The sequence below is a fragment of the Alligator sinensis genome, unplaced genomic scaffold, assembly GCF_000455745.1.
Source record: "Alligator sinensis unplaced genomic scaffold, ASM45574v1 scaffold907_1, whole genome shotgun sequence".
In the NCBI taxonomy this organism is placed as follows: domain Eukaryota; kingdom Metazoa; phylum Chordata; order Crocodylia; family Alligatoridae; genus Alligator; species Alligator sinensis.
This window is the reverse complement of record NW_005841925.1, coordinates 562,954-590,902: the sequence shown is the minus strand read 5'-3', so window position 1 is coordinate 590,902 and position 27,949 is coordinate 562,954. Positions and strand designations below refer to the sequence as shown.

The following is a 27,949-nucleotide window of genomic DNA, read 5'->3' as shown; positions in this document are numbered from 1 at the left end:
AAGAGTGGGCACACAGACAGTTACTATAAAGCAGCTGATGCATAAGTCCCTGCCCTCTATCAGTGTACTGCGATTTGTTTACCCATCCCCAAAGACATGAGCTGTGGAAAGAAAGGAGGATGAAGAGAGAAGGAAGAGTTACTCTACAGGGAAGCATATTGTGGAATATAACAATCAGGCAATGAACAACTAAAACTGGTTATGGAATACAGGAACCGATATTTTTTCCCTTGATTTTTGTGCAACTCTCTCTTGGCATCAGTGGGAGTTTTGTTGTGGGCTGAGGATGGAACACAGCCTCATACTCCAGCCCGCAGACCATCATTAAAAATGGGATTTAGCCTTCTCCATGGAATGAGTTTTCCACCCCCGCCCCAGAGTGCTGCTTCCCTGTGAAGTCCCTATAGGGACATGCTTTCGATAAAAAAAATGTGATATGAAAATGTGCTAATGCAATCACCTAATAGTTTCTTTCTCATCTTTAGCACAATAAATGATGATGAGAGTCCACCTCTCTTCTAACTTCTCTGGAGATCACAAAGTATTTCAGAGACACCAATGAATGCCCTGGCAGGTAGGAAAGCATTACAACCCCCAGGAAGAAAGTGAGGCAGAGAGCCGAGCAAAGGCCAGGCAGGAAGGCTATGACAGTGGCAGGGATACCACACACTGACCACTGGACAATCCTTTCTCTCCACTGGGAAGATTCTCCCGGCTAAGCGTCTGTCAGAGTAAAAGAGACCTCGCCAACTCCTCCACCCAGCAGGCCAGAGAGAGAATGGGATTCATCTTCTCACCTCATTAGTACTGGACAGTTTGGGCAACACTTAGGTATTCTGGTGTGTTAGTGGATCAACTCTGTGACACGTATGTAGGCGCATACCTCCAAAGGCCCCTACCTCACAGTACTGCTAAAGGAAATTAGAAACACACAACTCCCTCAGCATTGTTTGCAGTATAAACAGATAGACTTGGTAGGGCTGAGGCTTGCAAACATTTCATTGGAGACTGTCAACTGACTTAGATGTATGATCTTTAAACCACATGCCTTACCCCAGAAGTGGCCTTCCAATTAGCGTGAAGTCATCAGCACCAACCAGCAAGACCTAGAGAAATTAAATTATGCACTTGAGCTGCTTGCTAGCCACAATGTAATTAGAAATAACATCAGCAAAACTTTACATTTATCCCAGAAGTGCTTGGGTGTGTTAAAATTTCCATTTCTTTTTTAAGTCTCAAATCTCAGGATACCATGGAAAAAGATCTAACAGCCAAAAAACAGGCCCATTCAATAAACAGCCTCCCAGAGGATGGTTGTCTGTATTTTATCAATGCTTATTTTAAGAACACTTTTCACAACACTTAGGATCCTGTCTGCGTATGTGCAATTGTGGAAAAGAAAGAGAAAGGAAGACACTAGGACCTTAACACCAAGGTCTGTGAACACTAGATATCAGGAGAATCAGAAATATCTTCCTTATCCTTCCTGAGCCCTCAGAAGAATAATGAATGTCTGGGGCAGAGTCATGTCACATAATAACCCTTTGGTTTATAGCAATTCAAATGATCTGCCTAAATCAGAAAAGAGGTGCATGTCAGACAGGACTTCAACTGACTAGGAAGTAAATGAAATTCAAAGGCTTTTTACAGCTGATTTCCCTGCCCCATTAAGTGTACAGCAGCAGTTAAAAGCTATACACCAATGATTATTACAGTTTTTGAGTTTTGCCTTTGACAACCTTTTGGCAGTAAAAACCTGACTGGATTATAGGGAGATTTACTGGGAGATTAAATGTAAATTCCTCACTTTCTTCACCCTGATTAAGACTGTCTGTACTCTCATGCCAAAGCTTCATTTTTTTGCACAAAGATATACCAGTCACTAGAAAGGGTGCCTTGAAACTGGACTTTAAAGCAACAGATCTGCAGAAAAACTGGCTCCCCAGATGTATTTATTCTACCGGTAAATGGTTGGTTACAGTGACTGAAGATGAATCTAACGCAGCCATCTTTCCTAAAATTTCACATAAGCCTTGGGTTAAACAGTCTCTATAAATTCTTTTTAGCATTAGATGTGGATGAGGAGGGAAATACCCACCCATGGGCTTACGCTTATCCCCTAAACACTTTCTTCACCTAGAGGGATTGAATGTTCTAGGGGCCAACCCTGATGTTACCTGTGGACTTACAGTACTGTCAACCAATGTTAACTGACCGGTTCCAGGACAAACATTTTTGGGGGCACTATAGGAATACCAATAAGCACAGTATTTAGTCCTTAGGAACATTTTGAGTAAAGCACACCGCTTTCCAACATAGGCAGGATGTCTGGAATACGCAGAGCAATTTAGCCCATTTCCCCTTGGTATAAACTGAACTACCATCATCAACATGACAGCAAATAAAATCAAAGAAAAGGCAGACCTTGCAAGTATCGGGAATTAGAGAAAAGGTTTTTTCAGAGCTAAAGGGGACAAGGGAGGTAATATTCAAGACCTGGCTGAAATCGACGTCTCAGGAGATCTTTCCTCATATTTACAAAGCCAGCTTGGAAAAGTTGGCCTCTATTCGTTGCATTTCTGCTAATGCAAGGCTGGGACAAAGAACTGTAGCACTGGCTTGTGGTTAGGATGGAACTGATAAGGATGAGCAGCATAAACATTCCCATGGAAACAGATTTGTGGTGTGAAAGCTCATAATGGACTACTGTTGGCAGGAGAGGGCAATGAACTGTCAATTCCTATAATCCAGGATTTTATTTATTTATTTATTTTTTTACAAGAAGCCCTTGGCTGCTGCTAGCCCTTCCCACGATCTTAAATACTGCCCAAGCCACAGGCCTTGCCCGGTCAGTTCTGCTGCCTCCCATGGAGCCACAGGGTTGGAAGGACCTCAAGGGACATCCACCCCCAATCTCACTCACTCACATGGGTGAATGGAGTTTCCTTGGCTAATTGTCAACAAGTCAGGATTTATGAAACTATGAAGTGATTGCAGCAGACAGGACGTAGGTGGCTATAAGAGGAGTAGGCTCCCAGGGTGGCCATGGCTCCCCCCTGGTGCCTATATGGCTCCTGCCTAACTCTCTAAGATGCACTCCTTTGGTTCCTCACCTGCCACACCTTGATCTTATTAAGATATCAAGGAAGGGAGGCTGCCCACCAGTCCTAGAGTGAGCCTTTGTCACTTCCAGCCACCAGCAGGTCCTTCCCTGACCCTGCTGGATTCAGTTTTTGCCCTGAGATGAGTGGGCCCTCTCGGCCCCTCTGTGCACCCAGGGCACCTGTGGCCTTAAGGGGTCATTGTGCAACTCCACTCGCCCCTTATATCGTACCCATGCCTCACAGAAACTTTTGGGTCACCAATCAGGTGGGGCACTTGTCCCAAATCCAGCAGGCTGTCACAGACCTTTATTCCTTTTCTGGGCTTTGGCCTTCCCAGCTTCTGCCCCGCTACTCTGGTTGCACCCCTCTGGCTCAGACCTACCACCCTAAGTCTGGCTCCTTGGACTCCAGCCCCTTATCTTCCCTCTTGGGTCCTCTGGCCCCCAAACCCTGCTCTTCCCACTCTGCTCTCTCCCTGGGCTCTGGGTCCTCTGGCCCCAGGCTCTGCCCTTCCCCAGGCTCTGGCTACACCATGAGCTTGCCCCCAGCATGGCTCAAGGCAATCACATGCCCCTAGGGCACTAATGTCCCTTCCACAAACCACCAGTTCAGAATCTAGTCCAAAATAAGCCCTCTGGCTAGAACATAAATCCCCACAACTGAGTCTAAGTCGCAAGCCCCAGCTCCTTGCTGTATCTGTCAGCTCTCCTTACCTTGAGTCCTGTTCCCCTGCAAGACAGCAGCATTTCTACTCGCACTTCACCCAGGGTAGTCCAGGCATCAGCCAGGAGCTTCTCTGTAGCTCTCCTGCCCTGGAGCTCTTCCCTCAGGAGCTCCCAGAGGCCGACTGAACGCTCTAGCTGGAAGTCATGCTCCACTCTGATCATAGGACTCCCCGAGTTACCACAGATGCTGCCTTAGTCTGCCAGATCAACCCCAGGGAAATGGACTGCTGCTGGATCCTGCTGTAACAACAACTTGCCTCCCATGCAGGGGACTAGCCCAGTGCTCTACTGCCATGCAGCTGGTTCGGCAGTAAGTACTTGTAGCAGGTAAATCCCCAGGTATCTGTTCCCTAGACATTCACAGTAGGCAGCTTTCCCCCTCCTGGGGCTCTCCCTGCTGCCCCTTCACCGGTAAAGTAACAGGAGCCCCTGGCTCTCTGTTACACTGGCTCAGATGAGTAGATGGATTGTTTGTCCAATGACCAGATGGTCAACAGCTTTTCCCTAAGGATAAAAGAGAGACTTTTTCCCAAAGAGGATACCTGTCTATAGCAGGAACTAAAACAGCAGCAGACTGGGAGATTAAACGTGAATTCCTGACTTCTGCCAACTGCAAGGACTGTGTGGGTGGGTGGGTGGGAAATGAAGTTGTGTTTCCCCCCCAAACAAAGCATCTGGTATAGCAGGGGACAAAGGGGTTGGGAACTACAAGGCCTGTAACATCACTGTAACAATGGGAACATGACACACTTACAATCGTGTAATCCCATTTATACTAATGTAAACGTGGAATGGACATAGAAACCTATGCTAGCATCAGTCACTTCACTCTGGGATAAAGCACTTCTTGGGAAGTCAAGAGTAACAATAGGCTAGTGCAAGTAATACCAGTGTACAGATATGTCTGCAGTGAATTTCACCCACCGTAGCCCTTTGCTCAACACAGCCTATTACTGGCTAGCCTGCCATCCAGTGGTGAGACTGTGCAATAAGCATCCATTGTGGGCAGCTGGGCATCCTCCAGACACCAACGGGATTTTCATTGATGTACAAAAGCCATGTAGTATCCCATAGGCAGACAAGGTTCTTTGGGTGAATTTGATATCTTTTATTAGACCAACCCAAATAGTTGGAGAATAGTTATTAAGCAAGCTTTCGAGTTCAAAAGCCCTTTGTCAGGCTAAGGAAGTTTCAGCAGTTGGTGTGTGCTCTTCCCGGATGGAATGAAAAGTAAAGAAGCCAGCGGCTGGGCTGGGGAGTCAGCTGCCACGCAGATTATAATGCATCAAAAATCCAATGTCTATGTTTAGTCCAGATACTAGACTAGATCTCTAGTATCCAGGAGGTTGATGAAATGGAGCTCATAGGCTCGTCTCTGGGAAGTGTTGTGTAAATTTCCCTTGAGGATCAGGACTGAGAGATTGGAGAGAGAGTGGCCCTCCTGTGAGAAATGTGCCGTCACCGGTAATTGGGTATTTCTGTCTTTGATGTAGTATCCCAGAGTGCTGGATGTCTGCACCCTAAGTCTATTAATTGTAGGCAGACTTGACTTTGGGGACTTGAGTAACAGAAATGGGATAAAATGGAACAGTACAAAGTGCAAGGTCACACGTTTAGGAACCAACACCAAGAACTTTATTACAAGCTGGGAGCTCCTCATTTGAAATTGAGGAGGAGGATGAGGAGGAAAAGCAGAACTGGCAATCACAAGCTGATCACAGGATGATTATGAGTAGGGCCTGGTTTAAATCCCAGGCCCAGCTTGTGCCGCAGCAGCTCCTTTAATCTTGGGAGTTCCCCTCGCCACTGATTAGTAGAGGGGGGCCCCACGGACCCTGCTGCTTGCACCTGGGCCCTAATCATGAGCGTCTAAAGCAGGGGTGGGCAATTATTTTGGCTGGAGGGCCACTTACTGAGTTTGGCGTTCTCTCATGGGCCTCATCTGTTTCTTCTACCTGCTTGAACCATCCCCACAGCGATAGCATGCCCCATCTCTCTCTCCTCCCTGCCCTCGCAGCTACAGCATGTCCTGGACCTGTCCACAGCTTACACTAGCTCATGTGTTGGAAGCAGTGCCGGGGAGGGGGAAGTGCTCACCACATCAGCTGCAGATGCTGTCGGCAAGTTCTCAGTGAGGATTGGGGCAACTGCCCAGGACTGAAGCTGATGTGCTGATGCAGATGCCCCAGTCCTCACCTGGAACCTGCTGGCCACACCATAGCTGATGCTGTCTGGCACTGCTTCTGGTGCATGGGCCAAGAGCTGGTATAAACTTCAGAAGTGTAGCACTGTAGCATTATTTTTATTTTCCCCAGCAGAAACATAAATTGTCATTACTGTATTTTCTTACTTGTAATGTACACACCAATTTCCAGGAGTTGATTTTTTGGGGAAAAATGTGCTATTTGCAAGAAAGGGGCATATGAGAAGATACTAGAAGAGTCTCTTCTTTATTTGATCAGAAAAAAAAGACAGAGGGGCTATGACTGCACTCTGAATACATCAAGGAGGGAGAAGAGCTATTTTAGTTAAGAGGCATAAGAACACATTGGGGGCAAATAAAGAAATTTGGGTTAGAAATTAGAAGATAGCTTCTAGCTATCAGAGTAATAATGTGTTGGAACAGCCCCCCAACAGGAGCAGAAGCAAAAAAGTTGCCTAGTATTATGATGGAGCTACATTAGTTTATGAAAAAGATTGTGAGGCACGGATTCATAGATTGTAGAGTTGGAAGGGATCACAATGGATCATCGTGTCCAAACCCCTGCCCCTGGAAGGCAAGAGGACTGAGATCAGATGACCCCAGCCAGGTGACTATCAAGCCTCCTCTTGAAGACCTCCAAGACCTCCACTACCTCTCTTGAAAACCCATTCCAGATTCTGGCCACCCTTACTGCAAAAATTTCTTCCTAATGTCTAACCTAAATCTACTCTCCACTAGTTTGCACTCATTATTCCTAGTTACTCCCCAGGGCACTCTGGTAAATCGTGCATCACCGATTCCCTGTTGTCCTCCCTTGACAAACTTATAGGTGGCTACAAGGTCTCCCCTCAGCTATCTCTTGTGAAGGCTGAAGAGATCTAGATCTCTCAATCTCCCCTCGTAGGGTCTTTCACGGAGGCCACTAATCATGCAAGTGGCCCTCCTCTGAACCCTTTCCAGATTCTCTGCGTCTGTCTTGAAGTACGGTGCCCAAAACTGGACACGGTACTCCTACTGTGGCCTGACCAATGCTGTACAGAGGGGGAGCATTACCTCCCTCGATCTGTTGGTCATGCATCTGCTAATACATGACAAGGTGCAATTGGCTTTGTTGATGGCCTCGTTACACTGCCGGCTCATGTTCACCTTGGAGTCAACTATGACTCCAAGATCTCTCTCAGGCTCTGAGCTGCTGAGGAGGTCATCCCCCAACCTACAGGTGTGCTGGGGATTCCTCCTTCCTAGGTGGAGTACCTTACATTTATCTTTGTTGAATTGCAACCTATTTCGTTCTGCCCATTGATCCAACCTGTCCAGGTTGGCCCGTATCTGCTCCCTGCCCTCCAGTGTGTTAACTTTGCCCCATAACTTGGTATCATCTGCGAACTTGGACAGTGTGCTCTCCACACCCTTGTCCAAATTGCTGATGAAGATATTAAATACAGGGTGGCTGGAATTGTAGGGAACTGGATTCAGTGATTCACAAGGTTCCTCCCAATCCTAAGTAGCAACTAACACATATGTGAACCATGGGCCTGCCTGATACCAGACTTACACTGCTTAGTCAAGAGTCTGAAGCCTTAGCTAGCCCCAGTATTCCAAGCATCAACAGCTGCCCCTGGAGAGTGTTTCTTCTTTTACACTGCGGCATCACTGACACTGGGGAAGAGACATCTCCAAGTTACTGCATGTAATCCTGGATGCAGGAAGGGACTTTACCTTTTCAAGTCGGATTCTGTCTCCACATTCAGCCGGGAGAACGTTTTCCATTAGAATCAAGTCTTCGCTGGTGACCTTCCACTGCTTGCTGGCCAAATGAACCACAGCAAAGAGCCTTCCATACTGCCCAGTGGCAATCATTTCGTTCACCCTTTGTACGACCTCTGTTAACAAATGGTGAGGCAGTGAGTGCACTGGGGATAAACTGTAGTAGGGAATATCAGCAGGCAAGGCAGCATGAAAACCTGCCCACATGTTCTACTCATCCCTCCCCATCTTATTAGGATCCCTACTGAGGGCTTCAGACATGGCCTGGAAGATGATGATCAAAGAAGGGACATGCCTCCCTCCTTGAAAGACTGAGACTTTCTCTATGCTTGAATCCGAACTGTTAGCATGACTGTACCCATACAAGCATTAAATGTGAACTAGGCTTATACCGACACAGTGCGACTGACACATGTGCAGCTTGACTTCTGCTGGAACAACTGGCTGGATGTCAGTGGAATGTCCTATCCTGGAGACCAAGATATTCCATAAGAGAGTGTCCTGCTCTGCTTTTTTTCTATCCCAAGGGGTGAAGAAGAGCCCTAAGAACCAGACAAAGGGCACAGAAGAGGTAGAGCAAGGGCAGCACAGTGTACAGGAACTGGGGTGCCAGGGTCCTTGGCCAGCTCAAGCTTGAGATTTTTTTACATGCCAGAAGGACCCTGCTTCAGCTCCTTGCTGGAAATATTATATTCTTTGTGCTTTTGTTATGCATGCTATAAGTTTAGCACAGTACTGGGCACAAATTATGGCACACACAGTGAGCAACTTTTCTAAGGTCATAACTCAGTCCAATCAAACACCACCATTACACAAACACTGACAAAGCACTGCTTAATGAGGCATATTTCCTTGTCAAATTCCAGCATTCTACCCTCATGCCATTTTGCTCTCAAGCCACTCATCAAAAATACTTTTCTTGCTATAATATTCCCTCTACTCCCATTGTGCTCAAAAATAGCTGAAACCAGCTTTGCTTAGAATTTAAGCCAAAAATATCTATTTTGAAGAGATAAGAGTATGGAACACTTCATCCCCAAAGTGGAAGTTATGCGATCAGGAGCAACTGAAAACAGGGGTTTAGAATGGAAACCATTTTGCAACCTCAACCACAATTGTTGATGCCACTTCCACTGTGATTAACACTAGAGCTAGAGTAACTTTACTGGTAGAATGCGAGACCTGTGGCTTAGGACCTGCCCACATGGATCTTGTATCCTGATGCAGAGGATAATGCTGGAGCCTTTAAAGCAGGGGCGTGCAATTATTTTGGGTGGAAGGCCGCTTACTAAGTTTTGGCAAGCCATCGAGGGCTGCGTGACAGGCAGCCAGGGGCAGATAAATATTAATTTTATAAATTTTTAAGGGACCCCACGGGCCACATAGAATGACCTGGTGGGACGCATCTAGCCTGCAGGCCACATTTTGCCCGCCCCTACTTTAGAGAACAACGTGATCCCCTTCTCCTCTTCATTATGTGCAGCATGATACAGTGGAGATCACCTGCCTGAAGCTACTAATCTATTTATTCAACTAGTATCAATAACCTTTTTGCCAACATTTTTAAATCTCAATGCTTGAAAGTTAAACTCCTAAATTCACACTTGGGTGTCTAAATAAAAGCAGGCTGACTTCCAATAATGCCAAGGTCTTGTAGCTCCCACTGAACCTACAGGGATTTAAGGTCACTAACAAAGTCTGAAATTCAAGATACTTAAATTTAGAAGTTCAACTTCTGACACCCAAGTCCTAACATTTTGACCTGCATTTTTATGCTTCAGGTTTTTTAAAAAAAGGAAAGTGACATCAAGCCATGCTGGCATTTCCTTGTAAGCACAGCTACTTGCTCTATAGTGCTACAAAGACTGATCTTACATAGAGCACCTATGGTCACTTCTGGGCACAGTAAGGTCAGGCAGGTAATGAGTAGAGCGCAGAAATCAAATGCTCTTGCAGTTATGAATGCAGTCATAATGTGAGGCTATTCTGAGAAGATGCTGGAGAGGCCAAGCCAGCCGTTTGTCAAGCAGTCTTGAGAACTGTTGTGTACAGTGACACAAAGTACCTGGAAGGCCATGAAACATGGCAATCATTATGGGCCAAAGGTCTTGGCTGAATCAGAGCCAAGGGAAGATCAGATCTGTTTTAGCAAGCAGGTTCAAAGTTTACTTCCATTGTTTGGACAGTAAAAAATTAAGACTTATAGCAGTGGTGCTCAATCTTTTGGTCCCATGGACCAGATGGGTGGCCAGGGGCCAGTCCACGGGCTGATCGGAGCCCCACATGCCAGAATTGGGCCCTGGAGCCTGGCAATACCCTTTCCCTGTCACATGTGCTGGGATTGGGCCCCAGGGGCTGGCACCACCCCCTGCTACCCTCACATTCTGGGACTGGGCCCTGGCACTGCCCCCTCTCATTGGGACTAAGCCCCAGGGGCACAACATTACACCTCTATGCCAGGATCAGGTCCCAGAGACCTGGCACTGACCCCTTTCCCCCAGTCCCCCACATTGGGATTGGGGCCTGGGGTTGCCCCCACCTGGTCCTGAAAGCTGGGATCTGGCACTGGATCCCAGGGTGCGGGCTCTGGGGCTCCCCATGAGTCTGGAAATTTATCAGCAAGGGAGTGGTGCCAGCGCTCGCCTGCCACCAAATTTCTGGATCTGTTGGGAGCCTTGCAGGCCGGATGATATGGTGCCGCAAGCTGGAGTTAGCCTACAAGCCCAGGGTGGAGCACCTCTGGCCTAGAGTGTAAAAAATATTTCAGGGACAAACCACATTAATGAGCAATAACCAGATGTGCAAAATGTTGTGGGCACAGAGCTACAAAAAAGTAAGCCAGGAAAGGAGGGCTGGAGCCAATGCCTCTGTTTAAATGAGGAGTTTACTTGCATGGTTATTTATTATTATATTGTACATCCATTTGGGAGTGAATCAGCCTGTTAACCGTCTCCAATGGACAGCACAGCATCTCCTTTTCCTCCATTGCTCCAGACAGCCATAAATGGCAGTTCATGCCACTCAAAGGCATGTGGCTCCTCCCTCTGCCATTCCCCCATCAGATGTCTCCCTTTCCTCAGTCTCTTCTGTAAAGTCACTTTTTTTGCTCTCTCCAATTTGAAAGCTGGGTGGATGCGGGTCTAAATCAGGTCCCAGTCTCAGAAAGAGGCAAAACACCCATTATCTAAAAGGTCATTGCAAAGAGAAAAAATGATGTTTCCTCTTCTGTCACTGCATTTTCTGTAACATGCAATATAATGCTGTTTCCCTTCAAGGGATAGCTGTAGGACTGCTATGTGCTACCATGGTACAAATATGGAACGGTAACGGATATCCAGCCACTGTGGCTAGTTACATTCCTGTTCTAAGGAGTATCTGTCTTATACACTGCACTGTTCTGATGTGAAGTCTACCCTTTTCCCCTCTAAAAAGAGCAGAAAAATCACATTCTATTTATATACTGTATTGGCTTATAATTGGGCCCCACAGCAGTATCAGCATTTGCACATGCAGCATTTAGTCAGGGACAATTCTGTCTTGAGCAGGGAGCTGGACTAGATGACCTTGCAAGGTCCCATCCAGTCCTACTTTTCTATGATCCTATTTGATCCTTTTTGGCTCTGTAACTGGAGATCTTTACCTGTATGGTACTTTGTCTCTTCTACTGGATCTGGCAGTCTGAACACAGGCCATGGAGACGAAGACAATGACGTTTTGGCAACAAGTCTGTCAACAAGAGCGTAAGAATCAGCAAACAAAAGGATATATCGTCACCAGGAATCCTGATTTTTCTGTTTAAAAATCCCAAATCTCTGATAGAAAAAAAAATCCAAATTTCTCTGATAAAACCTCCCAAAATCCGCACTTTTTCCGTGACTAAAATGAAATGTCACAATATCTATATATCAATGTATCAGTTGAACACAATGTTTTGATATATTTATGATTTTAATACAATCTGGAAGCATATCGGTGCCCTCAATCATTATAACAAAATCAATTCTAAATACCTATATATTTTGGCATTTGATTTTGGTTGGGTTTTTTTCATGGAAAAATCAATGCTCCCCCTGCTCCCTTTACTTACCAGGACACAGGTCCAGCTACAGCTGTCTACCCCCACTACTTTGTGGAGCTGAGCAGCCCTGATATGCTAGTGCCCTGCACCTGCCCATCCCATTGCCCCTTACTCCCGACTCATAGCCCCTCGGCCCTGCTGGTGCCCCTCACTCCCAACCCACAGCCCCCTTGCCCTGCCAGTGCCCTGCATTTCCAACCCACAGCCCCCAAGCCCTGCTGATGCCCCTCACTCCCAACACACAGGCCCCTGCCCCCACCCCCCACTCCAACATGGACTCATAGGACTCCAGCAGGGGAAGGGGGCAGGGGGTCCTTCAGGGGCAGGGGGAAGCTGCATGGGTGTGCTCTCAGGGGCAGGGGTGGCTGCATGCAGTCTGGAGATGCTGCCAAGTGGAGACAATGACCATGGCCAGGCTGCCTGGCATAGTGTGAGATCCCCAGCCTCCTTCTCCCTCCAGCCTGCGCTGAGGCCAGACTTGCTTTGCCACTGCCTGCAAGAGCGGGAGCCACCACAGCCAGGACTAAGACTGCCTGGAGCCCCTTGCCGTCCTTCAGCTGCCCACAGCATCACCCAAGCCAGAGCCATGTTTCTGGTCCTCTCCACTGTGCCTCAGCCGGTGCCATAGGGCAGCATGTGGTGCCCCAACCGCTGCATGTGCTTCGAGTCACGCAGCTCCCCACTTCCCCCAAAGGACGCTCTCCCCCACTTCCTTCCCCCACTGGAGGGGCAGGTGCCTCCAGGCGGGCCCCGCTGGCAACAATGCTGAGCTGGGCTTGCCAGCAGAATTGAGCAATGCTTCAAACCCCCTGCCCTGCTGCAGCCCTGGCACCTAGACTGCTTCCCCCAGTGCCTGCAGGCACCCGCAGGCACAGACTCCCACACACACCCCTCCTCCACTCACAGCCCCCTCACAGTCCAAGCCCTGGACCTTCAATCCCCCTGTCCCATAGACTTATCTATATTCAGTTGCTGAGGCTGCTCCCACCACCCTTCCTGGCTGCGTGTGCACACACATCGCATCCCCTGATTCCAATTGTCCTCCACCTGCTCCCCTTAGTGCCAAGCAGCTCCTTGCAGGCTGGAAGACTGCCAACCTGCAAGGGGCTGCAGTAACTGGCAGCCTTATTTCAGTCAGAGGTGGTGCTTCTCTGCAAGCAGAAAGGGGACTTGCTGCTGCAAAGGAGCTAAGAGTCTGGACACACACGGTAGTGTAAAATCATAGAAAATTAGGGTTGGAAGGGACCTCAGGAGGTCATCTACTCAAACCTCCTGCTCAAAGTAGGACCAGCCTCAACTATAGCATCCCAGCCAGGGCCTTCTCTTAACAGATCCTAAAAACTTCCAAGTAGAGATGCACCAATATATTGGTCCATATCAGATTGGCATCAATAAAAGGGAAATTGACATTATGGGCAATCGGCTTTTTTTGGCTGGTGTACCCGATAACGTCACTGATAAATGTCACCGTGGGGGCCTTGATCTGCCCATGCCACGCCCCTCCCTTCCCCCATCCCCTCCTCTCTACAGACTTACTGGCTGGACGCTGCTCTCCAAACTGTTGGGCTGCATATTGGCTATCACAGTGGTATAACTGGCCATCAGTATCAGCCAAAAACATCTTTATCGGTGCACCCCTATTTCCAAGGATGGAGGCTCCAAAACTCCTCTGGGTAACCTGTTCCAGTTCTTTTACTACTCCTCATGAGAAAAGTTTCCTAATATCTAACCTAAACTTCCCTTGCTGCAACTTGAGACCCTTACTCCTTGTCCTGTCATCTGTCACCACTGAGAACAGTTTAGCTCCATCCTCTTTTCAATCCTGCTATTAAATCTGCACCTCAGTCTTCTCTTCTCCAGACTAAATAAGCCGAGTTCCCTCAGCCTCTCCTCAAAAGTCATGCCCCCCAGACCCCCAAATCATTTTCACTGCCCTCCACTGGAATCTCTCCAATTTGTCCACATCCTTTCTGTAGTGGGGGGCCCAAAACTGGACACAGTACTCCAGATGTGGTCTCACCAGTGCTGAAGAGAGGCGAAGAATCATTTCCTTCAATCTACTGGCAATGCTCCTTCCAATGCAGCACAGTATGCCATTAGCCTTCTTTCCAACAAAGGCACGCTGTTGGCTCATATTCAGCTTATTATCCAGTTCCTGTTCTAAGGAGTATTCCACAGTTCCTTTTCTGCAGAGCTGCTGCCTAGCCAGTTGGTCCCCAGCCTGTACTGGTGCATGGGATTGTTCCGTCTTAAGTGGAGGACTTTGCATTTGTCCTTGTTGAACCTCATGAGATTTCTTTTGGTCCAATCCTCCAATTTGTCTAGGTCTCTCTGAATCCCAGCCCTACCCTCCAATGTATCTACTACTCCCCACAGCTTGGTGTCATCCACAAACTTGCTAAGCGTGCACTCCATCCCATCTTCCAGGTTACTGATGAAGATATTGAACATAACCAGCCCCAGGACAACCCTTGGGGCACTTTACTTGATACCAGCTGCCAACTAGACATAGGGTGTCTACATGGCACTGTCTGGTGACGTTGCTATGGCACCATGCTTTAGTACTTCTTTTTGGAAGTATTAAAGCACGGCGCAGTATGGGTGGTTACTGCGCCATGAGTGCAGTGCACAGGTAGATTTTGCCACCACACGCTATATTGCCATAGCAAAGCGCTATACCTGAGGAGTGTGCCATTATGGTGATGTAGCTGGTGATTACATGTGGACACATATGGATGCTACCTCGCCATAGCGTGTCATACGGTGACATAGTGCGTTGCTATGTCACTGTAGGGTGATGTGTAGACGCGCTCATAGAGCCTCTGAGGCTGATGATCCAACCAGTTTTCTATCCATGTTACAGCCCATTCATCCAACCTGTACTTCCTTAGCTTGCCTGTGAAAATGTTATGGGAGCCCGTATCAAAAGCATTGCTAAAGTCAAGGTATATCATTGTCCATTGCTCTCCCTGTATCCACAGAGCCAGTCATCTCATCATAGAAAGTAATCAGGTTGGTCACGCATGACTTGCCTTCAGTGAATCCATGCTGACCATTCTTAATCACCTTCTTGTCCTCCAAGTGTTCAGAAATGGATTCTTTGAGGACCTGCTCCATGATTTTTCCAGGACGGACACAAGGCTGACTGGTCTGTAGTTCCCTGGATCCTCCTTCTTTCCTTTCTTAAAGATGTGAACTATATTTGCTTTTTTCAATGATCTGGGACCTCTTCCAATTGCCATGAGTTTTCAAAGATAATGGCCAGTGGCTCTGCAATCACATCAGCCAAATCCCTAGGCACCCTCGGATGCATCATGTCTGGCCCCATGGACTTAAACTTGTCCAGCTTTTCTAAATAGTCCCTAACCTGTTTTTTCACCACTGTTGGCTGCTCACCTCCTCCCCAAACTGTGCTGCTCAGTGCAGTAGTCTGGGACCTGACCTTGCCTGTGAAGACAGAGGTGAAAAAGGCATTGAGCACTTCAACCTTCTCTGTCACTAGGTTGCTTCCACCATTCAGTAAGGGATCCACACTTTCCTTGATCTTCCTCTTGTTACTGACATACTTATAGAAACCCTTCTTGTCCCTTGCTAGCTGCAACCCCAAGTGCACTCTGGCCTTCCTGACTTCATCCCTGCATGCTCAAGCAATATGCTTATACTTCTCCCTAGTTGTTTGTCCAAATTTCCACTTCTTATAAGCATCTTTTTTGTGATTTAGTTTACTAAAAAGTTCTCTGCTAAGCCAAGCTGGTCTTCTGCAATCCTTTCTTGTCTTCCTCCACATCAGGATGGTTTGTTCCTGTGCCCTCAGTAAGGTTTCTTTAAGATACAGCCAGCTCTTCTGGACTCCCTTCCCCACAGATGGACCTCAAATGTTTCCAACTTTTATCTCCTTTACAGTATTTTCCAGAGTTTAGAAACCTTCTGACCTGACCGAGGACCCCTCATGCTCAGGGACCTCTGGTCTGATCAGTCCTGCCTTCTCTCTGTGTGGCTGAGTGAGGCTGTGAGGAGGAAAAGCAGAGGTCTACCAGCAGTGGGGTTCAAACACATGTGGAACCATGTCCATAGGATCTGAAGTCCAATGCCTTCACACCTCAGCCATCCTGCTCAGGCCACAGATTTCAAAGGATTTTGGGTTAGGTGCTGAGTGAGAGGAAGAGGCTGTGACTACAGGTCAGTCGCATCTTATTGCGGGGGTTACGTTCTAAAGTCAGCGTGTAAGGCGAAAATCGTGTATAGTGAAATCGCGTATTACCGTGCCAGCGGTGACTGCCTCTCCCTCCAAAACCCCCCCCCACCGCCACGGAGCTGTGCTTAGAGCTGTGCGGCTGGCGGCAGCGGTGCAGCGTGGGGTGGTGGTGGGGATGGCTGTGTGGTGCCTGGCCACCACCACGCTGTCACTGCCACCCGGCCACACAGCTCCGGGCACACACACAAACTCAAGCCCTGCCCCCACTCCCACCCCGCATATAGCTGAATTTGTGCAAGTTAAATGTGTGTATGATGCAACTGACCTGTACTTCTCACCATTCCAATGTTCTGAATGACCATTGGGGCATGTCCGTTTCAATGAGGCAAGAATAATGGCCTCTTCCCATAACAGGCAGAATAAAACTAACTACAAGTAAGAGGACTCCTGATGTGGCAAAATTCTTCCTCCCTGTGCCTTTTGCTCAATCCCAGCCTGGTGACTGTGCAGCTCCCCCACAATGACACTAGTAAGAGACTGAGCAATGAAATACAGAGTAGCGCTGCAGTGACTGGCAAAGCTGCTGGTGCTTTCAAAAGTGCTGAAGCTGCAGCCCGCCTCAAGAGACTGCTTAACCACATGCTGAAACCGCTTTGTCTTGCTCCACAGCTAGGCTTGCAAATAAGGGAAAGGCATTTCACCAAAATAGAAACAGCTGCTGTTCCGCTGCTCCAGGCTATTGAGGTACATGGTCAAGTGTAGAGAATCCCAGACAACTTTGACAGAAAGGGGATGAATGGTTTGTTTGTGTCTGCCCAGTCTCCCCCCATCCCAACACATAAAATAGCTTGGGCTGCTAACGTTACAGTGCAACAAGCCTAAATGAGCAAAAATGCCAGTGCAGAATAAGCAGTTTGAGGACAAGCTGGAGATTCACTCAAAAACTTAAAATCATGGAGCCTTTGTTGAACTAAGCTTTAACTTGCCACTGTTGCGGACACCACTGCAGCTTCACTGGCACCAGATACAGCAGGGAGCAGCAGCATAAAGTGCCAGTGGCCACCAGTAGTTTGCATCAGTGTGGTGTGCAGATTATGTGAGGCCTGCCCCATTTCAGTCAACTGGAATTTGCCATTGATTTCAATGGGAGAGGAAACAGGCCTCTGCTGCTTGAAAGGCTAGTGGCTACTTCAAGTTTGGTCTACACCAGTGGTAGCTACCCCTTTTTTGCAGGTATGTCACAAGTCATGCCCTTCCCCCAGATTCATACCTGATAGAGTTTGTGATCTAGGGCACCAGAACAGAGGCAGAGGGCTCCAGCCTTCAGCCACAGGAGCCAGGGAAGGACACCGCTGAAAGCAGAGGTGTTGCTGCCAAAAGCCAAGATTAACCCTTCCTTGGACCTGTGGCAGACACCAAATTCAGGGCTTTGACACCTGGCTCGCCATATGAAACTGCAGCCCGTGCTATTTGTGGCACACTGCTGTAGGTTAGCCAACCCTTGTTTAGACTCACACTCTGCCCACTGTGGCACTGGTTTTAGCAATGTTGGGGAGGAATTGAGACAAGCACCCAAAGAGCCGTAGAGGGACAGATGATCTAATTAGCCTCCTCAAATCAGCCTCAAGGGACTGAATATTAATGACTCATGCATGTTACTTCTTCCTTTCCAGCCTATTTTTAAAGCTCTTTTCAGCTAAATTGATAGTTTAGTGAAGACCTTGAGAACCACAGCTGGCTTCTCTATAGGAGCTCATGAAACTGCTTTTCCTTTCAAGCTTCCAGCTGCACTCCTTGAATGAAGATACTAATGGCTGCTAACATCTCACTTGGGAACTGCTAGTTTAATTCAGCGCTTGAACTAAGAGATCCGATTTAATGCAAATGCCTCAGTGAGTTTGCTTCTTACTTCCACACAAGCTTGGCGTTTGCCAAAGGTGGGGTGGGTTGTGTTTCTTAAACAACGGAACATAACAGAACCAGCTCAAAGATTTGGCAGTTTTGTACTTTAGGACAGACTTAGTTTATGAAGTGATAAGCAGCAAATTTTGTTAAGTGCCGCAACTTAAATCCTCAATGTTTCCTGGGCTTTTATGTAGTTGTGGTGCAAAATTTACCGAATCATGGAAATGGGACTGCAGAAAATATAGTCCCACCCCTTGCTCAGGCAGGAATGTTTCATCTATGCCTAAACCATCCCAGGCAAAAGTTTGTCTAAGATGTACATAAGAAACTGCAGTGACAGTGATTCCACAACCTCTCTAAACAACCTGTCCCAGTGTTTAACTATGCTCCTAGCTAGAAAGTTCTTCCTAACACCCAACATAAATATCCCTTGTTGCAAATGAAGCCCATTCCTTCTTGTCCTCTCCACTGTGGACAAAGAGAACAGTTGATCAACAATGTATTTTGTACGTGAAGATAGTTATCAACTCTTTATTCAATCAACTCCCCATTCTTCAGACTAAATAATTCCAGTTCTTCCAAGCTTTACTTGTCTGTTACGTTTCCTACATTGCTAATCATTTTCCTTGCTCTCCTCAGGACTCTTCCCAGTTTGTCCATGTTTTTACCAAAGTGCAGTGCCCAAACAAAATATTCCCAGTGAGGCCTCACTAGTGACTGCTGAACAGAGTGGAAGAGTCACTTCTCATGACTTGCATGCGGCACTCCTAGTAATATACCCCAATATGCTAGTGGCTTTTTTGTTTGTTTGTTTTTTACAACACTGCACATTTTTAAATCATTCAGCATGCCATCCAATATGACTCCCAGGCCCTTTGCTACAGGACTACAGCCTAGCTAGTCATTCCTCAATTTGTTTTTGTGCACGATTGATCGGTTCTAATTGTAGGATTTTACATTTGTCCTCAGCAAATTTAATTCAATTCATTTCAGACCATTTCTCCAATTTATAAGGTCATTTTGAATTCAACTTGTATCCTTCAAAGTGTTTACTATCCTTTCAAGCTTGGGGTCATTGGCAAATTTACTAAGTATTCATTCAAAACCATCCTCCAAGTAGTTACTGAAAAGGCTGAGCAGAACAGACCTCTCCAGAACCCAGACTGATATCTCATCCCAGGTACAAAATGAGCTACTGAGTGATGACTACTTTTTGAGCATAATAATTCAACAATTTATGTACTAGTTTTACAGTAGTTTTATCTAGGCTATTTCCTTAGTGTACTTATGAGACTGTCATGGGAGACAGTGCCAAAAGCCTTATTAAAGCTGAAATATATCATATCCACTGTTCTTCTCACATCCACAAAGCCTGTCACCTTGTCACAGAAGGAAACCATGTTGGTTAAGCATGACTTGCTATTGACAAAAGGAAGCTTCTTTCTGAATACCCTTGATTGTTCCTTTGAGAAGAGCTTCTATATGCTGAGTCTTCATGCTCCTTCCTGAAGAATCTCCTTGAGGATCTGACTGATGGAAAGAACAGAGTACTACAGAGATGACAGTGGGTATTATAGAATGGCTTCCACTAAGGGCATTCAGCACTGTGATACACAATTCACAGGAGCCACTGTCAGAGCTCAAACTGTCTAGCACTCAGTTGCCAATTTCTGTGTTGAATAGACCTTTACCAGGGTCCCATTTTATTTTCTGCCCTTTGATGCTGCAACCTTACCTACTGGAAATGCCCAAAACACTAATCCACTGACAGCTACAATTAAGTGAAGATCCTGGGGAGGAGACAAAAGGCAGCAGGTCTTGTACTGCTGCCATAGAAGTGAAGAACAGAGCTACCAGGGACACATTTCAGCCAGCATCCATCAATGTTTTCTTGACAGCTGCATGAGTGGATATTCTCTGCTACACTCAAGATTGTCACTGTGTGGGAGCCTTTGCTCCAATGTTGAGGACTCTCTTAAGACCAGAAGGGCAATGTTCAACTAACAGTCAGCAAACCACATTGGTTGGTTTGCTTGGCTGATGGATAGACGGCAAAGAAAACACAAGGATCACACTATTAAAAACACCTTTTTAACCATACACATTAGAGCTGGGCAAGTTCTGCTCAAATACTTCTAATTTTCAAAGATGAATTTTCATTAGAAGATAAAAAGTAGGGCAGAAAACTCCTATGCCCTGTTAGGTATGACTCCAAGTGGAAACAATTTTCTCAAACTTTGCTGGTGTTAGAAACCTTTTATGAATTTTAGTATCAGGTGGGGCAGAATGAGGCAGCACCAGCTAATACCTTTGCATGGTGAGCTTTTATGAAGGCTCTACAATGGAATGAAAGGTGGAAAACCCCTATTATTTTTTAGGAGTGATACTTTGCACATAAGCAAAGTTTGTCACAGAGGTCTTCACAGCACCTCACTAAACATTCTGCCTCCTTTCACAGATAGAGAAACGGGGCACAGAAAGATCAAGTATAAACCTAAGATCACAGTGCCATTGTCAAAGACAGAACAATGGAGATCTCCTAACTCCTACTCCTTAGAGCAGCTAAATTTTCTGCAGCATGTGGCAGCAAGCTCACCTCCTCCCACAAATATCCTAACCCTGAGATTCTGATCAACCCAGTGTTTAAAGTTACTCTAATAGTAGCATAATGCCTACATCTGGGGAGATATGTGTTAAAAGTCTCCTCCGTTCTTAAAACAGTAATTTCCTTTAAAGAATTAAGCTATGATACAGAATAGACATTTGCAGAAAAGACTGTCTTTGGTTCAGCATTGTTTTCTCTTTGGAACAGTGAGCATGTTATAGATGGGATAGACAGAAGAGCAGTGGTTTCTGCTATATGACTACAGTAAACACCGTTTCTGCTACAAACAGGGAGCCAAGAATTCCCTGAGGGCTCTGATCAGCATTTTCTAGAGTTAACAGAAAAGATGAAAGTCACAAAAAGCATTTTAAATTCTAGGAGACAGGTTCACACTGGGTAAACAGGGCAAAATTAATAGTGTGGCAATTGTGTTGAATCAACCAACTTGGCAACATCTCAGTGTGCCCTTTCAAAATCAAATACTACCAAAAATGTTCTCCAGTGCCCTGCCCTTTTGGGGCTGGCTCCATGATTTAATGGCCATACCATAAGGTGTGATACAGGGACAGGGATCACACCCTCATTCTGAAGCTCTCAGGATACTGAGGAGCGAATGCCTCATCTTTGCTCTTTGCAAATACAGAATTCTGACTGGGAACAGAATTACTAGGTCCTGTAATCCAGAAACCAGAACAGATTAATTTTCTATTTCTTTAGTGACCCCTTATGGCTAAAACAAGGAGAGGCATTTACTGGAGGTACATTCAGTCTGTTCACAGAATTACTTCTTTACTGGCTCACAGAAAGGGAAAAGGAACAAATAAGGAGGGATGAAAAATCAAGGGAGGGTTAGTACCTCTGAGGGAAAAGTGAAGCAAAGCAAAATTTTGACCTCACCCTTGCTGTTGTGAACTACTCTGGGAACTGTGGCTTCGAACTGCAGACCATAACATAGATCCTGAAAGAGAGAGACCAAAGAGAATTAAGTAATGACACTGGGACGGACAATCTGTGTTTGTTTAATAAGGAAGTATGAGCCCTCTCAGTTGGCACAATTAGGAAAAGTCTTAGTGTCCAACACAACAGGATTTCTCCCACTCTTTTACCTCCCATAAAAAGGCAAAAATATTTAGAGGGGGCCACTAACATACATAGTGAATCAGAAACTTGTCTATGATGTACAAAAATCCAGCAGAACAGAAGAGAAAACAGGCCTGACGTCTGCCATGTATGGAAGATGCTCCCAGTAAGTGAGACATTCAGTTCCAAGATCTCAAATACTATGTGGGCAATTCATGTGGTTGTACTTAAGTAAATCACCTCTCTCCTGTAAACCAAAGAGGGATGGTTCCAGGGGTTTAGACACACAGCAATGCATACTCATAATGCTACAGTATTATTCTAATGACTATTGTTAAGTGTATCCTCCTCTGCCCAGGTATGTCTCAACCTTTTAAGGCTGTGACAAGTTATTACTGAACATCTGTAGGTAAAACAAGGTTCTCCTAGCTTCTTCTATCCTCTGGTTCATCCAGAGAGGAGAGAGTAGCACACAACCTCAGTAACTTCCAGACAATCCCTTCAATAGTGAAGTGAAACATACGGAAGTCCTGATGGCATGGTGAGCTCGATGGAACTTTTCTAGAGCAAGGGACCACTGGTTTTAATCCTTTTTTCTGCCTGCACAAATTATCTTCCCCTTATCACAGACAAGCAGCATCCTGGGCTTTTTCATGGAAGAGATTAAACACAATGGAAAAGATGAAAGTGGTGATTTTAATGGCTTATTCAGGATGGGTATGGCTATGGGTAGCTAATGCTGGACAATGAGCAACCGCAACAGCAAAGAGAGCAGACTGGAGGGATTACAATCAATGTGAGTGAACATCTGGAGAGGCTGATGAAATTCTTCTTATGGAAGGGTCACTTTCTAATGGGTTATCTTAGGGCTGTGTGAAACAGCACTGTTTCTTCCCAACTTCCGTTTTGCCGGGGCAGTGTTTTATTTAGTTTCGAAAGCACTGTTTCGTTTCGTCAAAACTGTTTAGCTGTTTTGACATTTCGCCCATAGGCTATAATGGGGAAGCACGGAATCGCCTATAGCTTTGTCATTTCTTGCCTGGTTCACCGGATACTTGCAGGGATGGTAGCCCTTTATGAGGCCATGATGCTTGCCAAGTTTCAAGGAGATAGGTGCAGGGATTTCTGGGAAACGGCACCTCAAACTGTTCAGAGCAAAACTCACGTCACTTGTAAGTGTGAAGGTACAGAGAAAGCTCAGTTGAAACAATACTTTTTACTGTTTTTTCATCCCGCCCCCAGAGCACTGGGATTGGAAGGAACCCCAGGGAAGGATCACAGTCACTGGCCAGCTACACAGTCAATATCAGAGCAGTCCTTCCCCGCTCTTCACCCTCCCTCTCCTTACATTCTCTTTAGCTGCAAGCAAGCCCAGCTTCGAAACTTGAAATGTTTTGAAACATTTCAACTGCCCTTGTTTCTTTTCGAGGCTGTTTTGAAGCATTTCGTTTTGTTTCAATTTCCCTGTTTTGAGCTCTAAACAAGTCGAAACAGTGTCGACATGAAACAGCAGGCGAAATTTTGCACAGCCCTAGTTTTCATTGCTTTTATACCTTTCATTGCTTTTTTTTTTTAGTCATAGCACTTGAATTTTCATCGGAAAGGAAATGGGACCAGCACATTACTGTGTGGGGAACAGGACTAACCAGGGCAAGTCCGGCTAGCAAACATGAAAAGCACCAATGCAACTTCATTAGCAGAAAATGAAGCCTTCCCCAAAACCCTCTTCTTAACAAAAAGTATTTGCAATAGAGATGCATTGGTCCGATATCGGATCTGCACCGATACAAAGAAAAGTGACTATTGGAACATGGCTTTTTTTGCTTGGTGAGGCCAATAATTTGGCCAATAAACATTCCATGCATGCATGCAGATGCAGCACAGCATGCAGGCATGAGGAGCATAGCCTGGCAGCTTGGAGAGCTGTGTCCAGCTGGTAAGTCTGTTGTGGTGGAAGGGGAAGGGAAGGGAAGGGGCTGGGGGGGCAGGTAGAGGTCCACATGGTGAGGCAGGGAGTGGGGCTGGGGCAGGGTGTGGGACAGAGCTGCAGCTCATCTGGGGGCTACAGGGGTGGGGGTGGCTCCTGCAGCAGTGTGCACCCTGGGAGGGCATGGGGGGGTGCGCACCCCCGTAACTGTGTGGGGTGTTCCGACCCTAACATCTATGAATCTATGGACTTATAGTCACTCATCATTCTCCTGGGGTTGTTTCTCACTGTGTTGTTGGTGCTCACATGGACAAGGAGCATGGGGGTAGTGGTTCATAGGACAAACTAGCTTTGGGATCCTCGCCATTACATCTTGGATCCTGGTTCCTGGAAGGCAGCAGACCTCTTGAGTGAAGGGGTCTGGATGACAAATGGCACCATCTTATCCCCGCAACAAGGAGTCTCTCACAACAATCACTCTTCGTTGCTTCCTTGGTGGGGGCGGCTGTTCCTGTCCTGTCTTCAATGTGGAGGAAGCAGACGCCATCAATGCAGACGCCATCCATCAATGGTGCGAGGGCTGCACAGTTGTTGCACAGAGCTATTGGTGGAGCACCTGATGCATGTTGTGGCTTTGGGCCTGATGTGACCAGTTTTCATGTGCCATCGGTTGGGGCATCTTGCTCAAGCCCGCTTTTCTGCGTGGTCTCCATGGCATCCTTCTCCAGGTATAGGGCCTGGCAGTAAACGTTGATATTCACCTCGTAGTTTCATAGTTGGTAGGGCCAGAAGGGACCTGAGCAGATCATCAAGTCTGACCCCCTGCCATGGCAGGAAAAAGTACTGGGGTCAAACGACCCCAGCAAGGTGTTCGGCTAACCTCCTCTTAAAGACCCCCAGGGTAGGAGTCAGCACCACTTCGCTTCGTGTTCCCTAATGGTTCGCAGTGTGCTCACCACCTCCTGGAGCTCCCTTGCCCAGCCCTCCAGAGTCTCCACCAGCGAGCACATCTGACAAGTGGGAGAACTTGAACCCCAGATCCCTGGAGACAAGGGTTCTGTCTGTGTGGAGGCTGGGACCATAGGCTCTGTCTGGGTAAAGACCTCCGAGGTACCAAGTGAGGGTGGTCCATCCAGACAAGGGAGCCTAGGGGTGTGGTGCATACACATCACCATGTTGCAGGGTTACATCTCTAATAATTAGAGGTGCACCAATACATCGGTCCCATATCGGATCAGCACTGATATAAGGAAAATTGACTGTATCGGTAAACAGCTTTTTTTGGCTGATGTGGCTGATAACGCCACAATAAATGCCCTGTGCATGCGCAGTTGCAGCACAGCATGTGGGTGTCAACTTGATTTCTGATACAGCTGCGTGCAGCAGGTAAGTCTGTTGTGGTGGAAGGGGATGGGAAGGGTGTGGAGGGGGGTAGATCAAGGCCCCTGTGGTGAGGAAGGGAGTGGGGCTGGGGGAGGGGTAGGCACTGTACAGCCGTGGTGTGGGATGGAGCTGCAATTGGCTCATCCGGGGGGGGGGGTGGGGGGCGCTCCCGCTGCTACGTGCATCCTGGGAGGGCATGGGGGACATGTCCCCGGATCTGCGTGCAAGGTGAGGGCAGGCTCTTCCCAGTGTTGGTTTGGCTGGGCTGCACTTGGAGAGGACGATGGCGGCACTGCGAGGGAGGGTTGGGAGGGCTACAGCAAATTTTGGGGTGGCTGCAGCCCCCCCCCCCCCAACAACCCTCCTCCCAGCACTGCCGCCACCTGCCCTGAGTGCAGCCCTGCGCAGCCTCAGCTCCAGCACGCCCTCACCCCGCACAGATCTAAGGGCACACTTTCCCCCGTGCCCTCCCAGGGTGCGTACAGCAGCTGCCCCCTCCTACTCACACCCCCTGGACAAGCTGCGGCTCTGTCCCATGCCTTGCCCTGCCCAGGTAGCCCTTGACCCAGCCCCACTCCCTCCCTCACTGCAGGGTGTTCGATCTGCCTCCCCACCCCATGCCCCTTTCCTTCCCCCGCCCCTTCCACCACAACAGACTTACCAGCCAGACACTGCTCTTCAAGCTGCCGGGCTGCGTATCAGAAATCGGATCAGTGTCAGCTGATATGCCTCCTTAAAAATTGGCTATCGCTTTCAGCCCCAAAAATCTCTATCAGTGCACTAGTTTGCACAAGCTCCTTTAAACAGCTGATTTGCAGGAACTGTAGAACATCCTCTGCCTCTCTTTTCTGGAGTGCAATTAAGGGTCTGGAAAGTGCTGTTAAAATTGAATACATTTTAATGCATCTAGTTTGTGCACTCTGCTTTTTATTGTTCTTATAACCAGCTGGCAGCACATATTAAATCTTAATCTGCATTAAAGCCTGTAGGACAGCCAGCTTACTCAGATAATGAGCATGCTGGCACCAAGTTGCCCTTGCAGAGTTTTAATAATCATACCAAAAATTCTCCAATGTGCAACTCTCATACACTCATTTGAAGGGGTTCCTGCAAAACTGCTGCCCCAGGGTCTTGCTCTGGGGGCTCCATATTTATATCAGACTTGTGGGTTTCAAAAAAAATGTCAAGCTCCACATCTTCTTGGCTCTTCTTTTCTCTCCTCCTGGCTTCCTGGCAGCTCTGAGACATTACCTTTTTCCTTGCCAGCCTCCACTTCTGTGTCTTTTCTTCTAGAACAGGGGTGTGAAATGTATGGCCTGTGGGCTGTATTTGATTCCTGGGTCACTGGACCACCCACATGCACTGGTCCTTGCCCCCATGTGCTGCATAACCCAGCACTGGGCATGCCACACACAACACAAGGGGTTGGATGGGGCACTACATACAGCCCGTGCCCTGACCTCCTTGTGCTGCATGCAGAACAATTTCCAGCTTGCAAACTGCTGGCAGTGTGTGCCTCATGCTGGCCCTGTGCGTCACATGCACAGTGAGCCTTGGTGCTGGTGCATACTGCATATGGTGCAGGACTGGCTTTGTGTACTGCACAGTACAGGGGACCAGCACAAGGTATGCACTGCTTGTGGGCTTGACCCGGTGCTGCAGGCAGCAAAGGGGGTCGGTTCAGGGAACCACACACAGCCCAGAGCCCAGTGTTGCGTGTAGTATCCAATCCAGCTCCATTGCACCACATACAGCACACATTGGCTCTGGGGCTTGCTGTGCATGTGGCCCCAGGGACCGGTGTGGGGAGCATGCTGCTTGAGGTGCATGGGTTAGACCTAATGCTCCATGCAGCACAGGAGGGCTGGGGTACAGGCTGCATATAGCACCCCCGATCAAGCCCCTGTACTGCCTGCAATGCTGGGTCCAGCCCAAATGCAGTGGCCAGCATGTACTCCATGCTAGGCCTGAGGGCTGATGCACGTGTATGTGATGCATGGGCTGGACCTGGTGCTGTGGGTACTGCACAGGGGCTCAGTCCAGTCACAGGCTTGGCAATGTTTATCTGACCTGTGGGGCTGGATAAGCCTGTCACCTCCACTCTAGAAAATACACTCCAGGGCCTGTCAGCAGCAACAGCAGCAGCAGCTGTCCGAAACCGACATGTTCTTACTAATATGCAATCACCTAGAACATTGTTAGTTTCACTCTTGCTAGCCAGGACAGAGTAAATTTAAGGTCGGGGTATGGGAGTTCCATCTGCAGACTCAGGAATATGATGGTATCATTTGACATTTGGAAGGTCTGGGCTAAAAACAGAGGACTGATTTCCCAGGGGAAAAAGCCTTTTATTTTCAGCAGTGACAATCGCTTGGTTTGAGGATGATCTCTAACATGGCTCACTGGCGGGTCTTGATGTGACTTGAGCCACAGACCTGTCCACAGAAGTTGCAGGTCTCTCCACAGGGGACAGCAGGCTGCAGGCTGGGATTCCTCTCCTCGTCCTTCCTCTGCTCTCTTCTCTGTTTCAAGGGCAAGACAACTTTACCTCAAAACAGACTGATGCTTGCTTGAGGTTGAGGTACCATTGGAGGCAGTTAGGAGCCAGCTCCTCCCAGCTCTTGAGGTCAGCGTTCTGTTCCTTGGAGTCTGCCTTCAATGCATCCTTGTAGCATTTCCTCTGCCCACCTCGAGATCTCAGGACACAATTAAGCTGGGAATACAGAGTTGGTTTTGGCAGTCAGGAGTTGGGGACCCGCATGCCATGTCCGGCCAAGCAATACTGGTGCTTGAGGATCGCTGACTCAATGCTGGTAGCGCCGGCTTCATCCTCCCATTCGATGGGGAGGATTTCCAGGAGGTTCCTGGGTGACACCTCTCCAGGCTCTTCAGATACATCCTTTTACTCCAGGACCGTACAGCGGCCCAAGCCCAAACTCCCCCCGAGGGCATGTGAAGTGCTGAACGAGCACACCCC

At 47.5% G+C, this 27,949-nt stretch overlaps 1 protein-coding gene across 1 annotated transcript in view; it reads right to left on the bottom strand.

The window, feature by feature from the left end:
- The window catches only part of MRPL21 (mitochondrial ribosomal protein L21), a 27,379-nt gene extending 5,841 nt beyond the window's left edge, over positions 1–21,538 (bottom strand). Inside the window, exons 1-4 of the mRNA XM_006019179.3 lie at positions 21,480–21,538; positions 11,440–11,525; positions 7,752–7,915; positions 1,054–1,106 (exon numbers count right to left, since the gene is read on the bottom strand). Coding sequence (XP_006019241.1) covers positions 1,054–1,106; positions 7,752–7,915; positions 11,440–11,525; positions 21,480–21,535 — 359 coding nt within the window. The 5' untranslated portion in view covers positions 21,536–21,538. The remainder of the gene's footprint in view (positions 1–1,053; positions 1,107–7,751; positions 7,916–11,439; positions 11,526–21,479) is intronic.
- Between the last annotated feature and the right edge of the window lie 6,411 nt (positions 21,539–27,949).